Genomic DNA, 13,929 nt, shown 5'->3' on the forward strand with positions numbered 1-13,929 from the left:
CAATCCTAAGACAAGAAGGACACAGCACCTTCCAGCTCTCTGGGCTCCATATGGGAGGCTGGGTGGGGCCATCTTTGGGAAAGAGGTGTCAGGGTTTGAGGTATCTCACCTTGGCGGTACATGCGCATTGCATCAAGCACTCGGGAGCCCCGGAGCTGGGCACGGAGTAGGGGCACATCCAGCTGCAAGAGCCCAGCCTCGCAGGGGTCTCCTGGGGGCAGGTCTAGCTCGCTGCTGCTGCTTACACGGCGTGAGGAGGCAGATCGAGGTTCCCCGGCCCAGCCCTCAGCCACAGGCAGGAAGCAGTGTACAAAGTGCATCTTGGACCTCTTGATGGTGTCAATGAGGGCATCCTGCCAAAGGGGAAGGGAGCACCCGCCCAGTGAGCTCTGATGGCCTGAGGCCAGGCCAGTAAGGACTGGAGACAGCAGTGCTACTCTTCATGGGATAGCAGGTGGCCTACCATGGGCCGGAACATGCTGAGTCTGGTCAACTCTGCCCTCCTGAGGCTGGGCTGGGCACTCCCAGGCAACTCCATTAGTAACAGTTAAGGCAGGTGGTCAGCACTAGGCAGGCACTCAATGGTTTGGGTTGTATCCAAGTATCAGGAGCTAGAACCTGGCTGGACACTCACCACCTGCAGCTTAATCTGGATGCACAAGGACTTCTTCTTGACAGCTGCCATGCCTGTGGTGAAGGTCTTCCTCATGCTGGTGGCCCGGCGCAGGGCTAGCTGTGAGCCACCCTCCAGGCCTGCGACAGAGCCCGAGAGTACAGTGGCACTGCCTGCCCGGCCCAGAAACAGGTTGCTGATGATCTTTCTGTCAGAGCGAGGACAGGAGAGAAGAGTCACATTGGTGGGACAGAAAAGGGCAGGCCCTCTTCGAGTTCCTAGGTACCAAACCACTGGTTATAGCCAGAGGCCTGGGTCATCTGGGCTAGGGCATTGTATCCCACACAGGACAGAGAACTTGGTGTGAGTTTTCATGCTGTAGGAAGAGGTGGGCAGAAGCCAAGGCGCAGGTAGGGATGGGTAGATGGCAATCCATTCCTCCCCCTTGGGGTTTTGGTAAAGGGCAGAAGGCTTTCTAACATAGAGTTTGCCATGTGCTAACATACTATATAATTTTCTTGTTTCATTTGTTGTTCATGATCTCTCTACCTCACTAGAACACAAACTCCGTGGGACAGAGATTTGTAATGTTTTCACTTCTATTTGCTAAGTATCTATCAGCCTCTGTCACAGAATAAATGCCCAATAAAATCATTGAGTGACAGGGCTGATATAACTACAGGTGTGTGTGTGTGTGTGTGTGTGTGTGTGTGTGTGTGTGTGTGTGTGAGCATGTGTGTGTGTGTGTGTGTGTGTGTGTGTGTGTGTGTACATGCAAACCATTACAGGAGCTTGAACTCAGGGCCTTGTGCTCTTACTTGGCTCTTACTTGGCTTTTCCACTAAAGGCTGGTACTCTACTACTTGAGCCACAGCTCCACTTTGTTTTTTGCTGGTTAACTAGAAACAGGAGTCTCAGAGGCTTTTCTGCCCTGGTTGGCTTTGAACTGCAATCCTCAGATCTCACCCTCCTGAGTAGCTAGGATTACAGGCATGAGCTATGGGAGCAGGGCTTGACTGTGGGGTTTCTAGGGCTCTTTCTGCCTTCTCCAAAGCACAAGGTTGCCATCCGAATTGAAAACGAGTTGCCTCCAACCATGTCGGTCTCCCACACAGAGGCCATCCTAGTACCCTCAAGACCAGCTGGCCATTACCTCTCAGAGACTGCAGGCTGTCTGCTTTGCTGGTAAGAACCTGTGGGACACCTCCAGGGGAAGGGAGTGCAGAGAACAATTGTGGGGACAAGACCTGAGAGTGATGTCCTTACTTTTGGGAATCCTGCAGGAGCCGAGAAGCATTCTGGGTGGCGGGGTTCTGCTTGGTGTAGCTCAGCCAGCCAGCCATATTGTATTCCACCCAGTTGGTGCCATGGCTGTGGCCCAGGAGAAAATGATGTGGTTTGCTGCTGCGCAGAAGGGGACTTTGGCCTAGGGGGAGGTGGGGAGGTAAAGCAAGTTTTGGATGGTCAGGGCACAAAGATTAGGGATTCAATGAGCCCCCCCCCCACCACGGCCAGTGCCTCTTGGGCCCACACAGATAGGTCTTCTGTTGAGGAAAGAGAGGAATACCTTTTTTGTCACCTTCCTGAGGACCGTAATAAGAGAAAAGGCGCTCCAGGAGGGTGTCCTCAGTGGCCCCCGGCACCAGTGCCTCCTCTTCCAGCAGCCAGAGCAGGCCCCTTGCCTCATCTGCACGGGCCAGTGAACGGACCTGTGGAGAAGGTTAGAAATCCTGCCTTGCCATGTAGAGCTGTGGGAAAGGAGCCCCTAGCCCCAACTATACACCATCAACACACGTGCACCCGCCACAGTGCCTCACTGCTGCTTACTGCTGACACCTTGTGGAGGAGGTGGACAATGACGGGGAAAGAGGCCTACGGAGAGTTCAGAGAGCCCACAACAAATAATTTTTGGGAATAAAGTCCAAGGACAACAAAGACTGAGCAAATCCAGAGACTCTACCCCCATCCTCCCTCCCTCAGAGGTGCCAGGAACTTGGAAGAAGCCCCATATTATCTTCACTGCCTGAGATGAACCAGGTTAAAGGACACAAGGCCCTGAGCACTGTGTGTGGCTGGCCAGAAGAAAGCTCTAAATTAATCGTGGCTGAAGGGATAACTTGGAGAACCCAGACTGTGCACAGATTCCCACAGGTGGGACCCTGCAGGGGTCAAACTCAAGGGCCAGAACTGTGAAACAAATGACCCCATGGAGGTAGTGGCCAATGGCAGAGGTAGGGGCAAGACAGAGGGAACAAGCACCGATGAGCTGTAGCCAACTACTGTCCTAGGAAAACACAGACCTCATGTTGGTAGACCCTTTGGCTTCTCAAGAGAGGTAGAATTCTGTTTCCTTATACTCCATAAAGACCAAGATGTGGTCACATCTGGCCTGAATGTGTCTTCCCTATTCAATTTCCATGTCTTCTTTGGGCAAGAAGAAAATGCCTGAACTCACTATATGCCTTGGCCTTTAGGTACTGGAGGACAAGAAGATGAGAAAAGTGCTATTGTCCTGCTCTCTGACCCCAGCCACCTGCATCTCCTCCCCCCAGCTGCCCAAGGTATCGGCATGATTACCAGAAGGAAGCAAAAATGACTGAGGACTGGGTGGGGGGGGCTGGGGGTGAGAGTATCTATAGTACTCTAGCAACTGGAGGTGAATGGCAGGAAGGACAATGAAGCCACTAAGTGGTGCCTAATGCCAAAGCCCATCAAATAGTGGAGACCAAAGGGATAGGATGGCCATGCCCCAGCCCAACACACATCGCACCCTGTGCTGCTCATAAGACACATGGATGAACGCCTCCCATCTCCTGGGAATGGCAAGGGCTCTCAAGGGAAGCTGTCCTGGAAGACCAGGTATCAAGAAAAGGAAATCCACCTTCCCTTGGGAGGTGCAGAACTTGAGCACTTTATGCTTTGACCCATGCTGGCCTAGCAGAGCCTTGTTTCAGGGAAGAGGGAGAGCCAAGCAGGTCCAAAGCACAGTAGTGCAGCAAAAAGCAGCATTGGCTTTAAAGCACTGTGTACAAGTCCTCGGATTGAAGTAGTCACCAAATGCCAAATGTTCAGCAGGCACTAAGGTGGGTGTGCAAGATGCTAGTCCAAAGAATGATGGAGCATTCTTCCCCTAAGGTAGAAGGGTGAAGACTCATGCCCATGCCCATCCTCTCCCAGGGTACTTTAAAGCCTGGTACTCCTTTCCTGTTTCAGCAGGATGCTGTCTTTCTCACTAGGCTACCTCAGTCCTCTTGTAAGGGACAATGGGAGGGGATGAATGACTACGTCCTCTGGGCCCAGATCCTCATTCCCAAGCAGACACCAGGGCTCCTAGAAGATACACTGATGGTTCAGCCATCCACAGAGTCAAGCCTGAACCTCAACTGGCTTAAAAAAAGTGGGACATCCTCCTGTTTGACTGTCTGGAATACAGGTACACTGCATCAGTCATAAAGCCACCTTCCTGGACAGACTGAGTGCTGAGGGCCAGGGTGCTATAGCACTATGCTCCATGCTGTCTAGGCCTGACTGTGGGCCCTCCTTTGACTCATAGTGACAGTCCTAGCAGTGCCAAGACTTTATCAGAGGCAAAGGTACAGAAGAACCCAACAAGGCCAGCCCAGACCTCCCCAACATTCCTACCAGGGATTGGTGGGAGGCCTGGTCCACGGCGGCCACTGAGTCGTCTGTGGCTGGCTCCAAGTCGTCAAATGCCAGCTCAATGTTCTCCTAAGAAGGAAGGTAGAGCATTATTGAGCACGGGGATACGTATGAGGCACAGCCCTTTGAACAGGTCATGCAGGGCCTTCTGGGGACAGCAAATCTAACCTCCTATCCCATGCAAGGGATCCCTTCAAGGAGCAAAGAGCCCTTGCTCACCACCGCTCAAGTTATCACACTATTTATGGATAGCTAAAATTCTCATAACCTCTTTTTATACTAATCCAAAGTCATCTCCTCTTGTTATTCACATTGGTTGATTAGGAAGTGCAGAATACTCTCAATTTCACACCGTAATCCTTGGAACAGGGGAAGAAAACTGGCATGTTCCTCCTGAGTCTTTTATTATCCAAGATAAACACTTTCCTTGGTTCATTTCAGGTGAGGAAGGATTTTAGATCCTTTTTCATCTGGGATACATTTTTAGGGAGGGGCTCTAAATAATCAACCACTAACCAACAATCAAGAAGAAGGAACCCTAGAGAAGGGAGTCTGGGTCCAGATACACATGAAAGCATCAACTGAACCTTGGGCATTCAGAGCATAGAAGGGTGTTGACAGAAGGCACAGAGGGACTTCCAGGGACCCTGAATATAACTTAAGTTTGTGGAGAGCAAATTCTTTTTGCTGTTGTTCTTGGGGATTGAACTCAGGGCTTGGGCACTGTCCCTGAGCTCTTTTGCTCAAAGCTAGCACTCTACTACTTTGAGCCGCAGCTCTACTTCTGGTTTTCTGGTGGTTAATTAGAGATAAGAGTCTCATGGACTTTCCAGTTAGGGCTGGCTTCAAGCCATGATCCTCAGATCTCAGCCTCCTGAGTAGCAAGGATTATAGGCATGAGCCAATAGTACCCAGCCAAGAGCAAATTCTTGATAAAGTAAGAATGTAACCAAGGCCAAAGAGCAGGATTACCATTCTAAAAAGTAGGGCAGGGCAGAAACTAAGAGGGAGTAGAGAGCTAGGAAGGATCAGCCTTCCCACATCCACAGAAGCCCCTCTAGGGAGGCCTTGAAAGTGAGGCTGGGGTGGGGCACAGGCAGGGTCCAGATGAAAGCTACCTCCTTGTATCTTTCCAACTCCTGCACGAAAGTACGTTCATGGAAGAGCCTCTGCAGCCGGTCTTGAGCGTAGTTATGGCATAGCTCCTCAAAGGAGGCTCCACGGGTTGACCCTCCCTGCTCTGGGTTCTGGAAGCCTGGAGTGTCCACAATCATCATGGAGCAGAGCGAGTGCTGGCTGGACTTGAGAGCCCTTCATAGGGAAAGCCTGGGTTAGAGCTGGCCAGAACACTACCATAGAGTGGGTCCCATTGGTCAGGCTTTGGTATGCAGCAAATCACCATCCCTGCCCAAGTTGTGCCCCAGTGAGGCGAGAGTATCTTACCTTACTGTCCACAGAGACAGTGAGACCTCTGTTGGTGGAGGATAGCCCTGCCTTAGCCAACAGGCACAAAGACATCAACCTACCTTTGCCAAAGCGGGAAGTGGGGAGAATCTGGGTTCTGCTTGACACTCACCTATTCACCAAGGAGATGAGAAGGGTAAAAAGCTCACTGTAGAGGCCAGATGCCATGCCCTCTAGGCACTCGAGAGCACTTAGTTTGGGCCCTGTGGGAAAAAAAAGATCAGCTCTAGCTCCTATCCCCTGGACCACTCCCCTACCTTGAAACAGTTCCTACCCATTTAGTCAGAATGGGGTCCTGGGACTGGGCCCACCCACTGATGCTCCCATGAGAGCATCTATTCACATAGACAGTCTCTCCCATCTCCCAGGATGGCAACCAACTCCAGGTGAGGCCTCCAAATCCCACCCACCTGCAAGGGGACTTCAGGGGATGGGGGGGTGGAGGGGGGAGATGTACCTGTGCCTTCTCCCAGGCTGCTCTCCTCAGGGCCCTGACGGAAGGAGGTAGAGCGTTGCAGGGTGCCACCCTTGAGCTGGTGCTTAAAGATGGCTGAGGACAGCTCCTCCAGGCTACAGCCCAGCAGATATGCAGCTTTCTGGGCCCACTCATGGCGAGCAAACTGCTTACGCCCAGCTGTGGGATGGAAAAAAGGGATCTAGCATCTTGGGTTTTTCTCCTTAGGCTGACTGATGATAAGTGTGGCTTTGGCTCCCTCACTCCCACAGGACTGGGGAGAAAATATCTTCTGGAGGCAAAGCCCAGCCCTGACGACACCACATGGGCTTAGCTGTCCCTGACACAGGATTTCTTTCCCGTGTCCCTTGGTGTAAAGAATAAAAGAAGCAGTAACTCCACAAACTGCCACCAGAGGGCACCCAGTCAGCCTCAAAACTCCCTTCTGTCCAAGGATGCCCAATTTGGGCTGGACGAGGTCAAAGGATAAGTGGGCTCACCCAGGATGAGAGCAAGAACCACAAGTGCCTATGGAAGACTCACCATGACAGAGTAGCCTTGCCTGCCCCTTCCCTGGATGCATTAGGACGCCCCCCCTTCTCTTGCCCCAGGGGAGACCACAGACACCTCCATAGCTCAACAGTGGGGAGGCAACAGGGCCACAGGGGAAAAGGAACAGCCCACACAGACATATGCGCCTCAGCCAACATGAGTCTAATCACAGCAATTAAGGAAAGCTAACAAGAAACAAGGTTTTACCTTCAGCAGCTTCTGTAAGGCAAAGGACCAGCATGCAGCATGCAAAGAAAAACAGTGTGTTAGCAAACAGTCATCAACTGAGCCTGCCAGGCCCTCAGGAAGGGACTGTGGGGGGTGGGGGTTTATGAAGATGAGCAGACAAGAAAATAACACATTCAGCTCTGGAGACACCGACACATACTCACAGGCTCAAAGAGTATGTTTGTGGATGCCAATACATTGACACACACAGAAAGAGACCTGCAAAGATGTTCTAACACACACACACACACACACACACACACACACACACACACAGCATGGAAAATATTGGACTCTCTAAGGAGGTAGCCACACTACTCAATATCCAGAGTGCTCCACCTACAGTCATAGATGTATAGGTACACCTCAGGGTAAACAAACACAAAACACAGGCACACATCTGTCCACCCTCCCACATACACAAGCACTGGAAGGAACTTTAACCCAGAGCTGCTGCTTGTTGGTATGGGTGCCACTTGCAGTCACAAGGAGTCAGATACATAGATGACGGTTCTGCCATGCACCCATCACCATCAGTGCTAACCCCATCCCCACCCCTCCACCTGCTGTGCAGTCTTGGATCCCTTCATATTCCAGAGGAAGACAGAGCCAAAGCCTGAGGTGCTGTTCAGAGCCAGCATCCCCTTTATCCTAAGCTGGAGGAGACAGGGATGAAGAGGTGCTCACACTGCCACCTTCTAATGCAACCTCAGAGGAAGGAACAGCTCTCCCAAGCTCCCAAGCTAGACACAGCCTTAACCATTCATAAGCCCCCAGAGCCCAAGTACCAAAGCCGCAGCCCATCCAACACCACGGTCCCAGGTGCCCCCTAGTGGCCTCCACCCTGACATGCAAAAGGAAAAGCAATGATTACCAAACCAACTAATAAAAGGGAAGAAGGGGGAAGCTGGCCTCAGGAAGCCCCAAGAAGGAAGCAAGCCCATATTGTCCCAAATGAGCCATCATTTGGGGACATCCTAAAAGCTCAAGGATCTGAGTGCAAGACCAATTAAGAAAAGCAGCTTTTCTGGGGACATGGAAAGCCCTACAGCCAACAGGCTCCCCTTCCACCCTTAACCTGGGGCTTCTGCCCAGACCAGTCCCTCTGTGCAATGAAAAAGAGTCCCCAGAAAGCCTAAGGAAACACCAGGACAGGGCAAGCAGTCCTACATCCCAAGGAGGGCCAAGATCAGTTACCCGCTTCCTCCTCAGGGGCCTCTGTCAGGAAGGGAACAAGAATGAGAGTTATTCCAGGGGCTGCTCCGAGGGAATACCTTCCTTTCCCTTCAACCCACATCCCAGCTGCCATGCATCATATTGTTCCTGGTTCTGCCAGCTAAGGCCAGGCCTCTGGCCTTCATTGGCAGTCATGCTTCTCCAATTCTGAGGTGGGGTGCTGAGAAGGTATACAAGCAAAAGTTGAATGTCTGCTAACAGCTGAGTCTATGTGGGATAAGACTAAATCAGAGGTGGGCAGGGCCTCTGCAAGTTCTCATGGTGACAAGGTAGGCCACAGGTTACCTTTGGTGGCTCCTGCAGCCCCCAGGTGGTAGATGGCAGCCAGGATGAGCCAGCAGGTCTTCTGCTCATCAGGGGAGATGGCCAGCACCTTCATGGCTGTCTGCAGCTTACTGAACTGTTGAGCTGCCTTCTGCTTCTCCTCAGGCTACGGAGGTAGATGGATATGCTAGCTTTGGATCTGGGAGGGACTTCTCTCCCAGCATGTCCCTGTATAGCTAGACCCTTGGGGAGGGCAGGGACAGGTAAAACCACCTTTGGGGCACTGCATGCGAATTGAAGCTACTTCTACCCCCAAGTTCCAGGGCTGTGCCCAGGCCCATAGGCCCCTCACCTTGGCCAGTGGCACAATCCCAAACACATTGTTCTCTGCCAAGTGGTTCAAGTGGAGCTCTGTCCTAGGGGTACAAATGAGACATCAGCATGGCCTGGTCCCCAGGCCAAGGCCATCTCTATCCCAAAGTGAAGACAGATAAACCTTCTTCCAGATTCTAAGTTCTGGCTGCCCATCATCATGATTATCAGGCCCACTCTGCCACCTTTCCTAATTGGCCAAGGTGCCTCTGATGCAGAGCATCAGAGAGGCCGTGGAGGAAGGGTTCAGCCAGATCCCCTGGAAAGGTACAGGAAACCTGCCTGTAATGGGTACAGACTAGGCCTGTGCTATGAGAAGGGCTAAAGAAGATAATGCCTGGGCTGCCTATTTGGCCTTATCGTTTATCACTGTCCAGTGAACAGATAGCAAGTTGGAAGTTGTAAATGGAAGAGCATGGCAAGGCAGCTGACAGGGCCAGAAAGGCCAACTGTAGGGCACTGGAGAAGGCTTGGCTCTTGGCTCCAGCTCAGTCCATACTAGCTGTATGACTGCAGGAGTCACCCACCATGTGCACTCTAGGTGGGCTTTCTTTCCCAGACCTAGCTTCCTGGGTAACAAAGATTCCTGGGAAGGCCCTGGAAATACTAAAGGATCAGTTCCTTCCCATACAGCAAGGCCCCAGACCCATGATCAAAAAGTTCCTGTAAGACAAGGTCTGAATCTCAATCATTTTGCCATTCCCAGGGTCCAGCTCAGAGCCTGGCACGTAGCAGGCAATGCATATAGCACAGACAGCAATTAGGTCAGGAGCCCAGCCAATGGACTGCAGGTCAGAACCCCCTCACTGCACCCTCTGTCTAGCCTCACCTGAGGGTGCCATCCACACAGGCCAGCAGGTAATAGAAGACATTGAACGTGGCCTCACTGGCTGGGCGTCTGGCCACACGCAGCTTCTCCAGAAGCATCGTCTGTAGCACAGATGAAGTAAGGAAGGTCAGTACTGTGGGTCAAGCTCTTCCCACTCCATAAAGGAGGAGCCAAGCCTGATCCTCCAAGCCTACATTTTATTCTCAAGGTGCTCAGTTGGTGGCCAAGTCACCCCAGGGTTAAACAGGGCAGAAACCAGAGCCAGAGGAAAGACAGGCCCAGCTCCTGAATGGGGTCCTGCCACTTTGCCCAGCACCCAGATACCAGCCTTCCTGGAGTGAAGGAAAACTGTGGTGAGGAATTTTATTTGGCGTGGTGGGAGATTGGCCTGATCTCTGCTCATAACAGCATGAGAGAAAGCCCTGAGCATGGATCCCAGAAAGTGGGCACAGATTGAACTCCAGCAGTAGGGGGTTGGGGTGATCAAACAGCCCCAGGTTCAGGAAGAAAAAGGGAGCTAGGCAGAAGGCCTGGAGGGCAGGATGGTGACACAGCATCATCCAGGACCATCTGTACCTGAGTCCATTTAATTAGAGTGGAGTCCCAGGAGACCCCAGAGAGTGACTGATTTCTTGGGTATAAAAACCATGGGCCCAACTCTACTACCTAGGCCTAGGCAGTACCCCCCCCCTCACCTGAATGGAGGCTGAGGCCACCTGGCCAGCCTGATCAAAGTCCAGGGAGAGAATCTGAGAGAAGCGGGTGGCATTGCCATTCATGATGGTAGGGCTGTTTCCAAAGGCTTCCAGGAGGGTGTAGAGAGCTTGCCACTTCTCCACTGCAGAACACAGGCCCAAAGGACATTAGGAAAGCCAGAGATAGCTGTGCAATCCACAGGCATGAAGGGTCACTGAAACCACAACTGCCCATGGACAGAGAGGCTTCAAGGGGAGAAAAAGAACTGGCACCTCAGAGAGTCCTCTCGTCCCTCCCCATCCCATTCTCAGTTTTCCCTGTTGCCTTTGCCTTACCAGAAAACACTTTGTTCCCACTGGTGCCAGCGATAGTGGCCAGGTATTGCACCAGATGCTGGCAGCTGGTGGTCTTGCCACTGCCACTACTGCCCAAGAGGACAATAGACTGGTCCTGTCGGCTCATCAGCATCGCCCTGTATGCAGTCTGGGCCACAGCATAGATGTGGGGTGCCATGTCCTCCCGCCGACACCCCTTGAACATGTGCATCACCTTGAGCAGAAGACAGACAGGAAAGGGGAGGGGCTTAGCTGGTGGCATCTGGATCTCACCTGCAGGGTTCACATTTTTCTGGACTTTCATACTGGGGGTAAAAGGAATTCTGAGGAAATGCAAATACTAGCCAAGTGCTGGACTCCATTAAAGGTTGCAAGAAGTCCTTCTACCCTACTCCTGCTCCTCTTCCCAAGGTCAACTGCGAGGGTGGGGAGTCCCAGAGAAGAGAAGCAGGGAAGGTCCAGTGAGTAGCAGATAGGTGGGTCCAGAAGTCAGCAGAGTAGCCTAGAGACCACACCTTCTCCGAGTACACGGCAGGGGCCCCTCGGGGGCTGAGGACGAGCAGGCTGGGGCCGGCATAGGTGTGCAGCAGGCTAGCGCCATAGCGCTGCCGCAGTGTGTGCAGGACGCTGGACTCATTGAGGTACACCAGCGAGGTCAGGTCTTCTAGACGGTCGCAGGAAGGAGCATTCGCCTGGACAGAAGGACAGACAGGTGGATAGGGAAGAAGCAGAACCTGTGTCCACTGCAGAGGACAAACCTGCTCTGCCCCCATCCTCCCATGCCCTCCAGCAGCTTCCTGCTCACCTTCTCTATGTCATCCTCATCCACATCCAGGATGGCTCCGTCATGGTCTAGCTTCACACGCACCTTCCCCTCAGGTAAGCTGAGCTCCTCTGATTTGAGCTGACTGGCTGTGGAGCGCGGACACAGTTGGTCATTGTCTTGGGAAGCCTCTGCAACTACTTGGGCCCTTTGTCCTGCCATCCTCCCCACCAGATCACAAGCCTCTCTTCGCTTACTCCGGCCCTCAACAGACACAGAGGCAGCTTCTGAGTATCCATGGTCCCTACATCTGTCCCTGACCCCCTGAGACTCACCCAGGGAGAAGCCATCTTTATGAACCAGCCACACCTTCTCGGTCTCATACCAGGCCTCTTCAGCTGCGATCTGCTCTTCTGTCTTGGCCTATCAGAGGGAGGGGAAGAATTTATAGTCAGAGCAGGCTCTAGAAGGCAGAGACAAGGAAAGCAGAGCAAAGAGGGAAAGGAAGGGGAATCCAAGATCTAACACTGGGTAAAGGAAACAGTTAAGAGGTTGACACACACAGGGACATCATAGGTATCAGGGAAGGAAGATGGAGAAGCTAGGAGGCAGTGGTAGAGCTAAGGATCCCAGAGGACAGAGACAAGACTAGGTACCATACCAGCATCGAGGGTCTGGAAGGACAGGGACACAGGCAGCTTGTGCCTAAGAGAGACATCAATCTCCAGGAAAGAAAATCACCAGGAACCTAACTCCAGCTGCCCTCTACCCTTCTTCCCTGCCACGCCTGTGGAGCCAGTGTCCTTAGCCCAAACCCTGATCCCTGGGCCACAGGCACCAGTCCTTTCATGCCAAATGATAGCTCTCCTCCACCAAGCTCTTTTAGACGGGAGCAGAGAAGTATAATACTAGGACTTTGTAGTTTGGAATGCTAGGTGGGTCCTGAGGTTGGGCCTCTGAAGATGCTCTATGTGGGCAAAGGGACAGTACCTAACTCTACGTGCCATCTTCCCTGCTCCTCCTCCGTGCCATGGTCAGCAAGACCCAGGCTTAAAGATGGTTGTTGCATGGACCTAGTGGATATGCTATGCTGCAAGTTTAAGGGCACAAGACATCATGGGGGACAATGTTGGGGAAGATATGAGGGAGGGGAAAAGCCAGAGGGAAGAACTTACATGTTACACAGAAGGGCCCAGGAATGGATGTCAAGGGGGTGGGAGCCCCCCGGAGCCCCAGGTGGCCATCAATCAGAAGCAAGCATTTATGGGCACTGTTAAGCTATGGGGCTACAAGATCTAGTATCCTGTAAGAAGGATAGAGGGGCCTCCACTACCTTGGCCTATGCGCTCCCTTGTCAGATTTGGGCAAAATGGCAGCAAGTCTACTTCGTGGTTCCTGGGGGGCAAGCTGGCCACTTCAGAAGCACAGGATAGCAATGCCCTCTACACTTTCTCTGAGGGTCCCCGGCTGGGAACCTCTGAGTCCCTCACCCTAGGGTCCCTTTATCATGAGAGCCAAGGACAACATCTAGGCACTGCTCTGTGACACTGACTCCGGTGTGAGAGATCAGGAAAGAACGAGAAACACAATCAGAAGTACTGTATGTTCTGTAGGACATGAATAAGTATTGTATGTCATATTATTTGGATTTGAATGAAAAGGAGATCTGGGTCCTACTCCAAGGTTGGATTCTGGCTCTGGATAAATCCTGTGCCATAGACAACTGTTTCTCCAACCATGCAGTGAGAAGTCTGGGCCACACCAGTGTGCCCAGACCTCTGAAATCCTAGGAAAACTGTCCTTCAAATAGGATGATCACACCAGGACCAACAATGTTTGATTTGTTAAAGTGAGGATATTTAAAAGGACAAGTTTTGTGTCTTTTTTTTTTAAGAAATGAAAGTGAGGCTAGGCATGGTGGTGCTCACCTATAATCTTAGCACTCAAGAGGCTGAGGCAAGAGGCAAGTGTGAGACTAGACTGAGCTATGTAGTAAGACCTTATCTCAAAAAAATGAATATGCCCTATGCTGATGGTTCATACTTATAATCTCAGGAAGTTGAGATCTGAGGACCACACTTCAAAGCAAGACTGAGCAGGAAAGCTCATGAGACTCATCTCCAGTGAATTACGAAAAAGCTAGAAATGGCTCAAGTGGTAGAGTGCTAGTTTTGAACAAAAATTAAAAGCTCAGGATGGTACTTAGGCCTGAGTTCAAGCTCTAGTACTGGCAGAAAGGAAAGGAAAAGAAAGAAAAAGAGGGAGAGAAGAGAGGGAAAGAAAGAAGAGAGAGAAAAGAGAGAGGGGAGGGAGGGAGAGAGGAAGAGAAAGAAAAAAGAGAGAAAGGAAGGAAAAGAAAAAGAAAGAAAGAGGAGAGAGAAAAAAGAAAAAGAGAGGAAACGAGAGGAAGGAAGGAAGGAAGGAAGGAAGGAAGGAAGGAAGGAAGGAAGGAAGGAAGGAAGG

General features: G+C 51.8%; 1 protein-coding gene across 10 annotated transcripts in view; it reads right to left on the reverse strand.

Annotated features, from left to right (window-relative positions):
• Myo18a (myosin XVIIIA) overlaps window positions 1-13,929 on the reverse strand; it is a 93,240-nt gene that overhangs the window by 33,715 nt on the left and 45,596 nt on the right. For 5 of the 10 annotated variants that reach the window (XM_013016475.1, XM_013016471.1, XM_013016480.1 and 2 more), the window contains 18 exons: window positions 11,802-11,889; window positions 11,509-11,615; window positions 11,219-11,395; window positions 10,704-10,917; window positions 10,368-10,510; window positions 9,673-9,773; window positions 8,824-8,887; window positions 8,493-8,637; window positions 8,169-8,189; window positions 6,951-6,962; window positions 6,195-6,371; window positions 5,850-5,940; window positions 5,392-5,584; window positions 4,256-4,342; window positions 2,181-2,322; window positions 1,880-2,039; window positions 635-821; window positions 110-353 (listed from right to left, as the gene is read on the reverse strand). In XM_013016475.1, coding sequence (XP_012871929.1) covers window positions 110-353; window positions 635-821; window positions 1,880-2,039; window positions 2,181-2,322; window positions 4,256-4,342; window positions 5,392-5,584; window positions 5,850-5,940; window positions 6,195-6,371; window positions 6,951-6,962; window positions 8,169-8,189; window positions 8,493-8,637; window positions 8,824-8,887; window positions 9,673-9,773; window positions 10,368-10,510; window positions 10,704-10,917; window positions 11,219-11,395; window positions 11,509-11,615; window positions 11,802-11,889 — 2,353 coding nt within the window. The remainder of the gene's footprint in view (window positions 1-109; window positions 354-634; window positions 822-1,879; window positions 2,040-2,180; window positions 2,323-4,255; window positions 4,343-5,391; window positions 5,585-5,849; window positions 5,941-6,194; window positions 6,372-6,950; window positions 6,963-8,168; window positions 8,190-8,492; window positions 8,638-8,823; window positions 8,888-9,672; window positions 9,774-10,367; window positions 10,511-10,703; window positions 10,918-11,218; window positions 11,396-11,508; window positions 11,616-11,801; window positions 11,890-13,929) is intronic. The other 5 variants (XM_013016473.1, XM_013016476.1, XM_013016479.1 and 2 more) reach the window with 2 other exon arrangements.

The sequence above is a fragment of the Dipodomys ordii genome, unplaced genomic scaffold (genome assembly GCF_000151885.1).
Source record: "Dipodomys ordii isolate 6190 unplaced genomic scaffold, Dord_2.0 Scaffold31, whole genome shotgun sequence".
Classification (NCBI taxonomy): Eukaryota; Metazoa; Chordata; class Mammalia; order Rodentia; family Heteromyidae; genus Dipodomys; species Dipodomys ordii.